Genomic DNA, 16,519 nt, shown 5'->3' on the forward strand with positions numbered 1-16,519 from the left:
GCACTGAGATAGGACTAGCTTATCGTAACATTATCTTTTCCGAGAAGACAATGTTGAGAAAAGAAGGAAGACCTGCCACTCACAGCAGTACCATCTCAGCAGTGAAGTCTTCCTCCACCCCATGGCTGTGATTTGTTTGCCTTTCCTCCAGAGCAGATGGAAGACCTCAATGAAGCAGATTAGTGGAAGATCCCAGTGAGGCAGGTGGAAGATCCCAATGACTGGGCTTCTGCTTGGGGTCAACTTTTGAAGAAGTCACAAATTCCTCTTTAAAGCTACTTTTTCATGTGTGCTTGCCAGTTCAGCGGCAGCGCCCTCACAGGCTGCCTATATAGAGATGAGTGGGAGATTCAGTGTGGTTTGGAAAGGAGCATGCGCTTAAAAACTTTGGTGCTTGTTTCCACCAATCTCAACTTGTGCTGACAGGTCCCAGGTGTCCTTTTCCATTTGCATCACTTCAACCATCTGTATGGTTCACATGCCACAGCAATATAGAATTGTAGGATTGTGCATACTGGAGACAGAAAAGCATGGGGATCTTTTTAAAGGCCACTTGGAATTTAGATTAAGGCCTGTGGTTATGACAAGAAGGAGAGGAAGATCAGTAGGATGGTTCTGTTTCCTAGAGTTACGCTTATCTCAACATAGCAGTGAGCAGCTTGGGCTGCTTATTCTCAGTGGCTGGGGAATAGACAAAAGTGCTCCTGAAGTCACACAAGGTTTTGCATTCTTTTAATTTTATCCATCTATCCATCTATCTCTCCATCTATCTCTCCATCTATCTCTCCATCTATCTCTCCATCTATCTCTCCATCCATCTATCCATCTATCTATCTATCTATCTATCTATCTATCTATCTATCTATCTATCCATCCATCCATCTATCTATCTACCTATTTGTCTATTTCTAAGGGGATACTGTGTGTCTGAGTGTTCTGAGCTCTGTTACAGAAGGTAAGGGGATAGCGTATGTATCTGCTATAAGGGTTGGATAGGTCTTTTTCAAGAAAAGCAGTATTATATATCCCCTCTAGAAAAAAACAAGTTGTAAAATTAAATACTCCCCTTGTCTTAAATGGTCATCATATCAGTACTTCTCAATTTTTTTTTAGTATTAAAGATGTCACTGATCTTCTGAACCTTAAGCTCCTGTAAGCTAAACACCAAGGATGGGATTCATCTTATCCAAACCTGGTGTTTCTCTCATGAGTATCTGAAAGAGGTAAAGATGTCCTAACTTCCAGTTACTCATGAGGGTGAGTCTTCTCGTCCTAATGTGGTTAGACAGGTCTTGATCCAGTTGTGTAAAAATAGATATCCAATGCTCATTTCAGATACTTGAAATTAGATGCCTTGTTGCTAGATGGGATTTTGCTTTGCTCAGAGTGAAGAAGAGGGCAGCTATAGATGATGGCCTACTCCATCTTCTCTGTCCTCCTCTAGCAGTAGCTGAGGGCTGGCTCTCCTAACTTAGGCTTCCTGCAAGTTTGAAATTTCCTGGAAAAGAATTTCATAGAATCACAGAATCCCAGCATGGCCTGGGTTGCAAAGGCCCACAGCGCTCCTCCAGTCCCAACCCCTGCTGTGTGCAGGTCGCCAACCAGCAGCCCAGGCTGCCCAGAGCCACATCCAGCCTGGCCTTGAATGCCTGCAGGGATGGGGCATCCATAGCCTTGAATTATGTAATATGTTTTCATATGGTAGAGTCCCAGACTTACAACATCACAGCTGAACTGGAGTGGCAACCTGAGGGGATGTCTGCCAGGTTCTAGTTTTCCTATACCAGGATTCGCCGTATTGATCTTAGTGCATTTCACCTCAGTAGCACATTTTCCCACAAATTGAATAGGAAAAAGAACAAGCTGAGGTGAGTCTGTTACTCAGTACTCCTGCTTCTTCTTCATAATCATAATAACCATGAATGGTTATAACCAAAACCACGTGAAGTTGTTTGCTCTAGATCCCACCATCCATATAACTCTAAGGAGAATTATGGATACGTCTCTTCACTTAACAGTGAAATTTACACAGCTGCAATCTGTAGACACAGTGCCCCTCAGGACATGAAGAAATTGCTGGGACTGTCTAACTGATAATTCCCAGTTTCCTGGGATTATGAGAATAGTGTGCACAGATAAAGACAAGCCCAGTATGCATTAAGCACACGGAACAACAAATCTATTCAGACATCAACGATTGCCCTGCTTGGTGCCTCTGGAGGCCTGGGTTGAGTGCTGCAGCACACTGCTTCCCAGCTACTGCTCAGATGGGTTACTGCGATGTGTACAGTACGAATCATGACAGCTGTGGGTAAACATGAAACAAACTATGGCCGGATGCTGTATGCAATTTTGAAATGGATCCTGGAATGCCCTGGGAGCTGGGAGAACAGAGATGAGGATGGGAGGATATGTCTTACATATGAAGAAAAATATCTTCCCCATTTCTGGTGGCAGATGGGTGCTGTTGTGTACTCTGTTGGGTTTGTTTGTTTGTTTGTTTTCTCAGACACTGAGCTGGACATGAGTGGGATGGCATCGGACCACAACTCCTCCTCCCAGGAAGAATTCCTCCCACACTACGTGCAGCATGAAGACCCCTTCGCATCAAAGCTGTCTAGAGAAGCTGACATCATAGCTGGCTTTTATTTGACAGTAATTGGTAATGAGTTTTTATTTCATCTTTGAGATACAGCTATAGTGATAGTGATGGGACAAGGGGAATGGTTTTAAAGTGAGACAGGGGAGGTTTGGGTTGGATCTGAGGAGGAAGTTTTTCCCCCCGAGGGTGGTGAGGCAGTGGCACAGGTTGCCCAAGGAGGCTGTGGATGCCCCATCCCTGCAGGCATTCAAGGCCAGGCTGGATGTGGCTCTGGGCAGCCTGGGCTGCTGGTTGGCGACCTGCACACAGCAGGGGTTGGGACTGGAGGAGCGCTGTGGGCCTTTGCAACCCAGGCCGTTCTGAGATTCTATCCCACTGCATCCTTGAAGGCACTCACAGTGAGGGCAGAAGCTGCAGTTCTGTTGTTTCTGACCAGAGAAGGCTTCTGCTCTCAAAACTTGTGATTTTATTGCCTGGTTTCAAAGTCCCTCATGTGCCTACACATCAAAGAACACCCTCAGATTTGTTCTCTCAAGTCCTGCTCATCTCCTGGCAGCAGCTCTCCTCTGTTTCATATTACATGGAACATCGCTTTCTGCTTATGACCCTCTCCTCCGTTCTGTTTTGGAGTCTTTCACCATTTTCAAAGGGACTTTGCAAGCAGAATAAATGCAATTATTTATTGGCTGGTGCACAGAGACGAGAGCTTCAATTGATTTCGAGGTTAAACATTGATGCGTCAGGCAGCTGGTTGTTTGGGAAGTGCTGCTCTCCACTTCAGGATCAGGCAGGTCCCTGTTCTTGCCCATTTAGCATCTGTTGTGCTGTTTGTGGGGCAGCATTATGTCTTTTTGTGCCAATGTTTTTGTTTGCAAATACCCGAGCTTCTAACTGCTGTCTCAGCACTTACAGTTCTTTCTGCAGTTTTGGTTTCCTTTTGCTACAGCTTCAGTTGATTTGTTTTCTCACAGCTCAACCCCTATTTTCCCAGTGATGCTGAGCCCAGGTGATGTAATGATGCTGCACCAATGATGCTCTGGGGCTCAGCCAGCTGTCCCAGGGGTGTAAAGGGCATTCCTTCACACTGGTTTCTCTCAGGTTCATTCTCTTGCTCTACTGGTTATGCACAAAGCATAAAGACCTCCCAGTCCTCCTTCATGGCTCTCCTTTGCTATCTTGCACACTTGCCTCTCTTACTGCCTTTCCTCTGACTGACCCAAGGGATCTGTTTCCTTCCAATGCTGACATCCTATGAATGCTGGAATAACTCTTGTTTCCTACTGGCCTTCTGCTTAGGCCTGTATTGAAGAAGGGATTCAGAGCAATAGAGCTGATGGGTGAGGCTCTATCTCCCCTCGGTGACATTGTGCTGTGTTCAGTATTCACGTACCAATTTATATTCATGCTAAGTTTTTATATCCTCCCATAAATATACAATATATATTATTACTTTATGGCTGCTGTACAAACAGCTGTTTTCACTGAGCTGTCTAAAACAGCCCCCCTTGGGGCTTTTTTTGCTCGGTGAAGCAAACTGGCTTTTAATCCCAGGAAATATGTCTGGGGAGCTGAAATGAATCCTTCCAAAGCACACTGCGGTGCCTGTTTGTAGGGGCTGGATGTGGTGTAGATTTATCCAGTTCCAAAGAAGTAGCCCTGCCAGGTGTGAAGCATAGTTCAAAGCACAGAGAGAGCTGAATAAAGGTGAAGAACAGAAATCATGTTTCCTGTGAAAAAAACAAATCACAACCATGAGACTGAACTTGTAATTAATAAACAACAGCTAACAAACAGCTTCTCTGTTGGATCCACGTGTAGCTCTACTTCACACATCATATCCCACTTTTTGCTATAGATTTAACTTTTATTCGTGGTGTGTTGTTGTTGTTTTCATTTTACTTGCAAAAACTTCATTTTACTTTATCCTTATGGTCCTTACAAACACTAATAGCAGTTTTCATTTGAGCCAAGTACCTTTCTTTATCATGTATGCATCCAAATACTACATTTGCATCCTCCTTAGGTTTGCACAGGTATCAGCCAATTGAATCACAGAATCATGGAATCATAGAACGGCCTGGGTTGCAAAGGCCCACAGCGCTCCTCCAGTCCCAACCCCTGCTGTGTGCAGGTCGCCAACCAGCAGCCCAGGCTGCCCAGAGCCACATCCAGCCTGGCCTTGAATGCCTGCAGGGATGGGGCATCCACAGCCTCCTTGGGCAACCTGTGCCACTGCCTCACCACCCTCGGGGGGAAAAACTTCCTCCTAAGCAGCTATGGACGAGCAGCCATGGTAATAACTACAGGCAATCAGTGCCTGGCTTTGGGCAGCCGTGACCTCAGGCACTTCAGCTGTGGCATTAGGTCTCATGTTTTCCACACACTGTATATGATACAGCAGTGGATATGGTTTTTCCAGAGGTTGAGAAAAGCAGAGAACGTTGTCAGAGCGGGTTATGTGAAGGAGTGTTATGCTTTGTGTCATTACAAAAGAATTACACCTCAGAGCTCAGCCTCTAAGGGAAAGAACTTGAAAAAGGGGTGGAAGAAGCAATCAAGCCTTCCTTCTCTACTTGTGCATAGTTGGGGAGAAGTTATCTTTTGATTCCAAAAAACACAACAAGACTTTCTTTGGTTGGTGCTTCATGTGTGGTTGTACCTTCTAAGCCTGGCTTAGCTCCTCACCCAGCGGACACCTCCTGTAGTGCAGGCTTGTATTTGTTACCCATTTGTGTTTAGGTGGATGGCTGTGTTTTAATAATATCCTGGACCTGCAGAAATAGCAGAAGCTAGAAGGAGACACATCTCTGTTGTTCCCAGGTGGCTCTTATACTTTCTGAAGACAGAAACAATCCTGAATTTCCCTCTCCATGAAGCTTTCACAGAATCACAGAACTGTAGGGGTTGGAAGGGACCTCCAGAGATCATCGAGTCCAACCCCCTGCCAAAGCAGTTCCCTACAGCAGGTCGCACAGGTCGGCATCCAGGCAGGTCTTGAACATCTCCAGAGAAGGAGTAGCAGCTCAGAGTCCCCTCTGGCTTTGCTGGGACACAGAGAAAAAAGTAGTGAACAGGGTGAATGGCTATAGGAGTCCAATTTTGTCTGAGGAAAAACTCTCTGTGGACCTCCATTCTGTTGGAAAAGATTCAGGACAGTGATTTAGAATGGTCTTGTTATTTTTTTTTTCTGCATGTTTTTCCTTTGTTAATGTGATATAAATCAATTTTTATTGTAAAAATTAGTCTGTGATATGAATATAAATAATTTGCATTCATTTTGAAATGAAAATCTCAAAATCTGAGTACACTGTAGAATAAAACTAGGTAGCTGGTCTGAGCTGGCGTGCTGGTGATTAGACAGCTGAGCTTATTGGTGTGCAGTGTTACAAACCAGGTTCATGACGACCAAGGAATGGTGGAATTTCTGTTCTGTGCGCTCAGCTGATGCCCATGCAGGAATGAGTGGTGAAGGCAGAGCCCTGGTGCTGAGGGGAGGATGGTACTCATTGTGGGAGGCAGATACGGAAGGGCTGCAGCACCGCCACTGCAAAGACAGGCTGAGGGAGCTGGGCTTGTTCAGCATGGAGAAGAGAAGCTGCAGGGTGACCTCAGTGCAGCCTGCAGTACCTAAAGGGAGCCTGCAGACAGGAGGGGAGTCAGCTCTTGGAAAGGGGAGATGGCAGCAGGACAAGGGGAAATGGTTTGGAGTTGAGGGAGGGCAGCTGGAGGTTGGATGTCAGGGGGAAGTTGTGTGCTGTGAGAGTGGTGAGGTGCTGGAACAGCTGCCCAGAGAGGCTGTGATGCCCCGTCCATCCCTGGAGGTGTTGGAGGCCAGGTTGGATGGGGCCCTGGGCAGCCTGGGCTGCTGTGAAATGGGGAGGTTGGTGGCCCTGCACGGCACAGGGGGGTTGGAGCTTCGTGATCCTTGAGGTCCCTTCCAACCCAGGCCATTCTGTGATTCTATGAGTCTGTGATTCTACGTCTGCAGCAGATATCTCCATGAGGTACAAAATGTGGATGAATGTCGTGTTTCAGAGCGAAATGTCTCACTTTGGGAACAAAGAACAAGCACCAGAAATTTCACTAGGATGGGATATCAGTGTTTTTAAGGAGAACTCCAATTTCATTGCTTTTCTTTTCTTTTTGAATTTTAGGGATTCTTTCAACTGTGGGAAACGGGTATGTTATCTTTATGTCCTCAAAGCGAAAAAAGAAGTTAAGACCCGCTGAGATAATGACTGTTAATTTAGCAGTGTGTGATCTGGGCATTTCAGGTAATTTCATGTCTTCATTTATTCATCTGTACTCTCCCACTATTCTTTCTGGCAGCAGAAGAGACAGTCTTCCAGAAATGCTGGGGAGCCCCTTATGCCTCTACTACTGACACTTCTGCTCTGTTATTTGCATGACAGAGGGAAGGACAGAAAACAACTTTCCTGCACAACTTGATGAAAGGAAGTGAAAACTCCAGAGGAGAAAATAGGGTTGGATTTAACAATTCTCAGATAAAGCTTGTGTTCCCCTCAGAACCGTGCAGCCTTCACAGATAGCTCCCATGTGTTCCCCAGCACAGTAAGCAGAAAATGGGTTTGCACTGCTGTGGAAGAAAATTGCCTTTACTTGCTGCAGGGTGCCACAGGAGGGAATCAAATCTTAGTAGGGGTGGGAGTGAAGGGAACGAATTGGAACCTGTCAGCAGCCATTGGCCTATCAGAGGTAATACTTTTCTTGCTGATGACTTTCCTCTTCTATGTTTATGTCAGTCCGTAGAGTAAAAGCAGCATCAGCCAACTTGAGGGATTTCTATTTTAACCCAACAGTCAGGGCTGAGCAACCCAGACGCTCTGGAATGAGACTGGAAGCTTTGTAGAGGCTTACACAATACTGGGGAGTCAAGAGTCTTTGCAGCTCACTTCTTTGATTCTTCATGTGAGTCTCATTAAGCTGCTCAGAGCGACAGGAAAATGAGATGGAGTGAGCTGGACGTCCTTTAGAAAAGGCTTTTTTGGATGGCAGACAACCTAATGAGTATAAAGGCTTGATGTGACCCAGCTATGACCATGCAGTGTCCCCAGTGCAATATAAATGACAGAACACTCCCATGCTCCCTGTTCCCTGCGTGTTGCATATGCTGGGACTGCTGCGCCCAGGTCCGCACTCTTTTCCTACCCTCATCCCTCCTGAATGGTTTTGTCATTTTCCAAATGTCTGAAATATTGCAGAACAACATAAAAGGATGGCTCACAGCCCCTCGAAGATGCAGCACATCCCTTCTGCTGAAGAAAGCTGTTGGTATAAATATATTTATTCCGCTACCACACAGATGAATCCCAATATTTGCTTTAGCATAACCACCCTGGAGACGCTATTTCCATCCTGCAGCACCCTAGGGAAGGAGTAATAAAGATCTGAATAGTGTGAGTTGCTCCACTGAAATGGAAATTTTCTGTAGCTGTACATTTGGAATGTAAAGGTATTTCCAAGCCACTGCAGGGTGTATCCCAAGCACACAAATTGCAGCCCGTCTGGGAATGCTATGAAAGTAAGAGTCCTAGCATGAGGGCTCCTTGCTTCTCTCCTTAGGCGTATCCCCAGCACACGACTGATCTTTGTCACCACATTTCTACAGGCATCTCAACTTCTCCATCTGCTGAAGTGTTGTTATGGAAAACAAGGGTGATTGGCAGAGCTACGCGTGCTTTTTCTCCTTTCCTTTTCTTTTGGTAAAGAAAGACATTGATTCAAAAATGTGATGGGTTCTGCCTTTGGGCTAATCGTAGTGGAGGTGGGACATTTTCCAAAGCCATTATATTTCCTTGGCTCACCGGAGCACTTTGCTGAGGAGGTGGGGTCTGCAATAGCCCAGCTTCCTGCAGATTGCCACTGGGTGGCAACAGCTCCTTGTTCAGGGCTGCACCAGGCTCGTTGGTGCACCGACAGAACGTCACTGTGTGCAAGTAGACGTGATGCCCTTCAGAGCTGACAATGGCTTACGTGCAGAAAGTTGCTTACTCTCGGGGTATATCCTAGCTTTTGCAGTATTTCATGTTTTTTCTTGAAACCTTGATCACTAGGGTCTGCTTTTGCTTGAAAAATTAAAGTATTTCTTCTGCTTGAAGAAAAATGTGTTTTTATGGCCTAAGCACAGCTTTCAGCTCAGCTAGAGCTTTCCTGACAGGCTTCAGCTGCAAGAAAAGGTGCCCAGAGTGCGCTGTTTAAGAATACACCTCATTTTGAAGGCTTTTCACTTCTGTGAGATTCTATTAATTTATTTCTATGAATAAGTTATGACGGGGGAATTAGAGTTTGCTGGACCATGCTTGCCTGCTTTACACGTTCATTACCTAAGCCACTGTGGCATCACAGCCAGGGCAGCAGCCCAGGGTGTTTGGTGATGCTGTAAACCCACGCAGGCACTCAGGTAAGTCCTGTGCAGGAATATACATGGAGGTAAATATTTAAAGTTGTTTGTATGTTGCTGTCGAATGGTTCAGACTTTAGAGCATTTCGGGTAAGCAGAGGTGCAGGGTTGTAAAGCATGCTGGTGTTCCTGGATTGTAAATGTTTGAGTTTTCTGTTCTGTTAAAGCTGATTATATTGTATGAGTTTTTTTTCTCCAGTTTGAGAAAAAATAAAGTAAAATCAGAAGGTGGAGATTTTCAACTAGAAAATCACTATTTCCAAGATTTCCCACTCTCCTGATATTTACAAAGAATGTAATGTCAGTCTGTTTTAAGGCAAGAACGGAACAAAGTGTGACCTAACCTGACTTCTTTCATAGCACACCATCCACTTCTATAAATGGAGAACCAAGCTAGAGAGCCACGAGGGTCTCCAGAACACCTAGGGGTTTACCTGCTGGTTGGAGATGCTTGAAACTTTTGTGTATCTGCATGCAGATGACTTGCTGAGAGTCTCTCGGGACATGTGGCAGTATGGGCAGGCACTGAGGCCGTTCTGCTGCTCAGATCCATGCTCTGCCCTAGCACCACGTCTTTCTTACCTAACACTTTACTACAGTGTAGATTCTAATACTGGGCCTTGGTACGCTTGCAGAAGACCTCTTTGAAGGCAAATTTGTTTCTCCTATGTTTGAAGATGCTCAATTAATTATAAGGATGTACTTTAAGTAGATCTGTGCCTGTTCCACATGCAGATTCACACGTTTGTGTTTGAAGCGGACCTAAACCTGTATTTAGCATTAGATATGGGGGTTGGTGACCCTGCCTGTGGTGGGGGGTTCGAGCTTCATGATCCTTGAGATCCCTTGCAACCCAACCCAATTCTATTATTCTATGATTCTATGATAAACCATACTCAGAAGATTTTCTAGAGGGATGAATTCGTACATGCTTAGCACTAGAGTGTGAATTGACTTCTCGTTCCTGCAGTCTTCAGGGAAGCATCTGTTTCCAGCACATATGACAGTTTGAATAATCCTACCACGTGCAGATGCTGTGAGATTTAGCTACGGCTGCCTTTGGCTTCGTCCTGTGGATTGATCACATCCACACTGCTGAGCATTTCTGTTGGTGTTTGCTTTCTGCAAAGGGGAGGGTTTGCTTTTCTGAAAAAGGATGGTTTTATCAGGGATGGATTTTATCAGTCAGCTGACAGTCTTCTCTCTGTTGGAAGTTGTAGGAAAACCCTTCAGTATCATTTCCTTCTTTTCTCACCGCTGGATCTTCGGATGGATGGGCTGCCGCTGGTATGGATGGGCTGGCTTCTTCTTTGGCTGTGGGAGCCTTATTACCATGACAGCTGTCAGTCTGGATAGATACCTAAAAATCTGTCACTTGGCTTATGGTAAGGAAGAGAAAATGTATTAAGGGATGTTATTCTGCCTCCTCTCCCCCTCCTGCCCAAGAAGACACTGGTCATTAGGGTTGTGAACAACCAGGGCAAGGAAACAAAACAATTAGAAATTATTTCCTGAAATAAAAGGAGAAAAAGAACAAACCACAGCACAAAACCCAAACCAACAAAGCAAACAGTGAAATACAAATGAGGGAGTTAAGGATTTACATGACCGGAAACAACTGCTTTGGTTATCTCTGCCAACATCCTACTTAAAATTAGGAGAACTTTCTTCACTGAGAGGGTGGTCAGGCACTGGAAAAGGGTCCTCAGGGAACCGATCATGGTCTTGTACCTTAATACATGATTTAACTCTTAGATTGTCCTCTATGGAGCCTGGAGTTGGACTCAGTGTTGTCCAACAGAATATTCCACGATTCTACAAATTTTCTCAAATGTCTCTGAATCAGAACCAAAATTTCTGATGGACTGGAGTGTTACCATGAAGGTAGGTAGCCTTCTGTTTGAGATGTCAAGTATGTCTAAGCAGATCATACTGATGGTAGAAGAAATGTCCAGTTCTAACATGAGTAGGCTGTTGGGTCTTGTTACACTTCATTTGCTGGATGGCAGAAGCCCTTTGCAACCACTGAAGCTGTGCTCTTAACCTCTCCTTGGATAAATTAAGCATCTTAAGCTTTTTCTCCTGTCGTTATCATCTGAGGTTTCTAGCCTGAAATCACACTTAAGCTCTCCAAAATGCTGCTGTTAAATATGGAGAGGAATGCATGTATAAAAGTGATGTGTTTGCATGACCCAAGTAATCCCTGCTAAATCTGTAGTGCTTTTGTCCCTCTGCTGTCTGCTTAAGTCAGAAGTTTTAGTAATCACTTACTGATAAATCACTTTGTGGCTACCAAGCACCACTGATGTTAACAGATTCAAGTTTTGCACATATTGAAAGGTCTTGTGACCTGATACACAAAAGTATTCCTCATTAGACGCCTACACTCCTGTAAGATATTTGGTAGGTTATTCAAAAGAGCTAAAAGATTTGGATGTGAAACAGCTCATAATAAATGTGATATCTCTCTGGTCTGGAGATAGATCTTGAAATGAGGAAATGAATTTAGCAATGAAAGCTGCTATTGACATATCCATCAGCATTGTATATCTCTCAAACATGAAGCATTACATGCTTAACTCTTTTCAGTTAAAGAACACAGTCACAGTTTGGAAAAGATGTTTTTCTTGCATATGGAGGATCTAACTCCCCAACAAAATAAGGGGAATTCCCATGATCGTTGCTGAGCTAGCTGTTTGGATTGCTTTTGTACAGACTCCTGTAGGCAGTAAATCACGATAGCTCAAAGCAGAACCTAACATGTCATCCCTACAGTCGAGCATCTCTGCATGAGGTACGGAGCAGGGCTGGGGTGGTTAGCTTGGGTGTCCACTGTAGGAGGATCTGAAATGAACCCTATGAGGTCGCTGACAAACAGCCAAGGAAGCTCTTGCTTTACACGTAGGATGACATGTTTAATTGTGCCAAATACGTGTGGAACAGTGGTTGTAACCCTCAAATTTTCTTCCAGGTACCTGGCTTAAGAGACACCATGCCTTTATCTGCCTGGCACTTATCTGGGCCTATGCGACGTTCTGGGCTACGGTGCCTTTTGCTGGTGTGGGAAGCTACGCTCCTGAGCCCTTTGGGACCTCCTGCACCCTGGACTGGTGGCTGGCGCAGGCTTCAGTGGCTGGGCAGGCTTTCGTTCTCAGCATTCTTTTCTTTTGCCTCCTGTTTCCAACTGCAGTGATTGTGTTCTCCTATGTTAAAATCATTTTAAAAGTCAAGTCGTCCACCAAAGAGGTTGCTCACTACGACACCAGGATCCAGAACAGCCACATACTTGAAATGAAGCTGACCAAGGTAAGTGGGGAGAATTAACCTCATTTACCTTACTGGATCATAAAAATGGGCTTGAAGAATGTCAGCAGTGTGCTGTCCTGTGCTGAGTGATGGCATGATCTGAAAGTCATGATCTAGCTCTCTCACATATTACTGTCAAGATGGGAAAAAGCAAGAATTGAGTCATAATTTCCACAGTGATACTGGCTATTGTGCAGTTTCAATACAAAAGCTTGTGCCAAACAAAACCAGACTTCTTAGTTGTAAAAATTCACCATCATCCGCAATCCAGGCCAAGAAGCAGACGGGCAGCTTCCTTTACTTGGCTGATCCAGCATTCATTTCATTGCGTTTTTAAGAGGTTAAAATGAGATTTCTATGGTATGCATCGTATCAGAACACGCCTGAACTACCAGTGACTGCAGTGCTGTCAGTGCAGCTGGCAAAGCTGCATTTGTGATTTGTGTTTAAAAACGGTCACCTAGGTGCAGTGCAATTTTTCAGTTATTCAGCAGCTTTGCTCTGAAGAACGGGGGAACTTCTGATTCAGTGTATGGGGTTTGACTCTTTTCCCCATGTTGCAGGAGCCTTGTAACACTTCTATGTGTGGTAATTGTAGCAACTTTCCCTCCTACCTTGGATGTACAGCGGGGCATGTTGTCTTGGAGCTACAGTATAGTTGGTTTATACATAAATGTGGAGTATGAATCTCCATCACAACGCACCTAACCCCGCTGTGTGGTTTCCAAGAGAGGCAGTGTTTGAGATCCTTGGCTGACGAGCACTGTTTTGTTAGTGATGAGCAACAAAAGAGCATAATATATGAAGCTTCCCTGCCAATAATATTTCTACTAAGATGTAGAACAAAAGGCTCCACAAAAGCTTTTGTAATACACAAAAAAAATTGTGTTTTCTGATGGCATTTTCATTGCAGTCCTCCTCTTTGTCTTAATCAAATGAATGTGCCTGTTGTACTCTCAGGCTGGGTATGGAGGAACACTCAGCCAGTGGCAGCTCTAGAATGGCATACATTCTTCAGGATGTAGTATTGCGTGATGGCATTTGATGTGATGAGGGCTGATCTGGAAGTAATGCTTCCATTTTATGATGCTGACCCATGATGTCAGAGGTGGATGTCGGTGGGATGGCAGCAGGGGCTGTAAACTGTGGGTCACCTCCTCTGGCGCAGTTTTGCAAACAAGGAATGCAGGCTCTTGGTCATCACTGTGAAAATGCACAGCTCATGGTGGTGACTATGTTGAAAAATTGTATTTTGTAGCTGAGATTGTGCTCTATAGTGTTATTGTGCTCTTTGTATCCCCTGTAGTTTCCATGGAAATAAATAGGAAGTCCAGGTATATCAAGCTGTGACTCAGTGGAGACGAACTGGCTCAGATAAAGTCAATATATCCCAGGTTATGGCTGAAAGAGGTTTTGTTTAATGTTTATATGAAATAATGCTATGGTTACATTTCCTAGTGTTACAAGGAACTCACTTTCTTGGAATGCAACTTTCCAGGAGCGCAACTTAAAAAATCTGTAGGAATTTGCTTTTCAAAGTATCTGCAGAGACTCATGGAGTATGAAATTCATGTTATGTGTAAAGAAAAAGAAAACTGGATGTTGTACCAGTGTTCTCACTCTCAAATTTCTGATTGATTCAATTCCGGTTGATGCAAGTAAATACACTATTTTGTTATCTGCTGAGATGGGTAATCCCGCTGACTTGACCTCTCATGTTTTCTTGAATGACTTAATGCTCACTTTCTGGTATTGGAAGGAATCCAAATGTCAGGCATTTTTCCAGCAGAAGATGGGCCATAGACCCCCTCATGGGTACAGGGAGATGAACCTGGTTTGGAAAAACTCTTCTCCATCCTCCTCTTACAAGCGCCCATCCTCATGGAGGGTTCCCCACCCCATTGGGTTTTGACTCTTTCTCTCAGGGACATCAGCACAGCCTACAGGAAAGCAAGCAGCCCTGAGCTGACTGGGAGTGCTGTGATTTAGACATAGGGTTATGAATTTTAGGTGGTCCTCTGTGCAACCAGGAGCTGGACTCAAGGATCCGTGTGGGCTCCTTCTAACCATGATATTCTAGGATTATATTGTTCTCTTTTTAATAATTATTTTTATTTGCAATTAAGATAGCAAGAGTCTGCATGGGAAAGTAATACTGGGGTGACTTGTGATTTTCCTCCAACTGTCACCAACGTCTGATTATTCCGTGGAGGCAGAGTTAAGTGTTTTAAATCCTCTTTTGTATCCAGGGAAATGAAATACAGAGAGAAGATGCTACACCTTTTTCAGGCTGCGAGTTTATCTCAAGCAGGTTGTACTTTTTCTTTCCCATTCCATTAGATGTTCCCTTGCATTTTGCTGAACTTTGCAATGTTCTGTCAGCAAGGGCGGCTCTTCCAGATTAACTCCTTTCCCTCTTCTTCTCACAAGGTGGCAATGTTGATCTGTGCCGGATTCCTCATTGCCTGGATCCCCTACGCCGTGGTCTCTGTGTGGTCAGCCTTTGGACGGCCGGATTCCGTTCCCATTCAGTTCTCGGTGGTACCAACTCTGCTTGCCAAGTCGGCTGCCATGTACAACCCAATTATTTACCAGGTCATTGATTGCAAATTTGCATGCTGCCGGTCAGGTGGGCTGAAGACACTGCAGAAGAAGAGCTCTTTGAAGGGATCGAGGTAATTTCTTCTTTGAGATGTCAGATGTGTTTCAATACAGTGCTCCAAAAAATTACTGAACGTAAGATCTTCCAAGAGTCATGGCTCTTCAAATCTCTGCTTTTGTTTTTGACCCTGGCCTTTCTTTTTTTGACCATGACTTATGCAAGGTCTTTCTTTTCTGATTCCTCTTCTTTACTTTATGTAAAGGAAACCGTGAAAAGCCCTCATCGAACAAACAAACAAATAAAGAATCCAAAAAGGCCTCAGATCCATTTCCAGCTTTGTAGCTTTGGTGCAGTCTGTGCTGACCATCATTAGAGGTCATGGAACCACCGGCTGTCTGTGGAAGAAAAATACCTCTAGTTCTGTCTTATCTTCCGAGTCAGAACAAGAGAATGCTGTAAACCAGTCCGATGGCAGGGGCTGGAGTTAAGGCCACGGATGCTCTACCAGAGTTAAGTGACTGGAGATACATAGAAAGGAAAATATGAGTACGTACGTATGAGAGGCATGAAGACCTATGGCGTCATTCACTGTGTTTCCTTTCCTTTTAATGTATTGTCCACAAGAGCACTTGATATTTTCTGTGGCATCCCTTAGCAGGTGGTTCTGTGACCATAGGCTCGGATTTATCTCATCTGCAGAAGATACAGGGTCTATAGATGTTGTGTGCCAAATTCATAGGTTAGCCAAGAAACCTCTGCAGCTTTGGGCAAAAGGGAGACAAACCTGAAGCAGCCTTAAATATCACTGCAAAGGAGGAAGGAGGTTGAATAAAGTCCCTCTTTCTCGGGCTTGTGTGGTGAAGAAACGTTCTAAAAAATGACCTTTCCCAAATTAGGAAGTTAATGGCTAGCTTGTGTCATGCAACATGCCTGTGCTTTCTTTTCCCGCAGGATGTACACCATATCTTCACACAGGGATTCGGCAGCACTGAGTGAAACACAAATGGAAGTGTGAAGGCTTGCTTCACAGCAAGGGAAAACCTGATGGCAAACAATCGTACTGCTGAAAATTCGTCTTCCTGTGAAGAAATTAAAACAATGACAGGTTTTTTTTTTTACTCCTCAGTCATATGTACAATGTAGTTCTTTCCATACCAACTAAAACAGGGTGATTAGAGCCAGGTGAATGTTTTAATTATTCAGAGAAGAAGAAAGAGAGGAGATTCATTTGTATAAAAGAACCGGATTCAGAGCCTTTGAAATACGTTTTTTGTTTCATAGAAGCACAGAACGGTTTGAGCAGGAAGGGACCCCGGAGGCCATCAGCGCAGGCCTGCAGCGCACAGCACACCGCAGCTCCTCAGTGCTCAGAGCCCCGTCCCCTGGCCTTGGCTGCGTGCAGGACGGGGCAGCAGCACCTCTGGGCACCCTGTGCAGCGCCTCACCGCCTCACCGCCAGCGGCTCCTTCCTTACATCCACCGAAATCTGCCCTCCTTGGCTCCGAACCCATCGCCCTTGTCCTGGCACGCAGACCCTGATAAGAGTCTGCCCTTCTCTCATACAGCCCTGCAGGCACCGCAGGCCGCT

At 44.8% G+C, this 16,519-nt stretch overlaps 1 protein-coding gene across 1 annotated transcript; it reads left to right on the forward strand.

Annotated features, from left to right (window-relative positions):
* Positions 1-2,337: 2,337 nt before the first annotated feature.
* On the forward strand, positions 2,338-15,946 carry OPN5 (opsin 5; the record flags this gene model as incomplete). Its single annotated transcript, XM_079532871.1, has 6 exons — positions 2,338-2,662; positions 6,757-6,876; positions 10,238-10,408; positions 11,995-12,329; positions 14,760-15,004; positions 15,883-15,946. The coding sequence occupies 6 exons, from the start codon at positions 2,338-2,340 to the stop codon at positions 15,944-15,946; spliced, it is 1,260 nt and encodes a 419-aa protein (XP_079388997.1).
* Between the last annotated feature and the right edge of the window lie 573 nt (positions 15,947-16,519).

This window comes from Tetrao urogallus (genome assembly GCF_951394365.1).
Source record: "Tetrao urogallus genome assembly, chromosome: 2".
NCBI classification, from domain to species: domain Eukaryota; kingdom Metazoa; phylum Chordata; class Aves; order Galliformes; family Phasianidae; genus Tetrao; species Tetrao urogallus.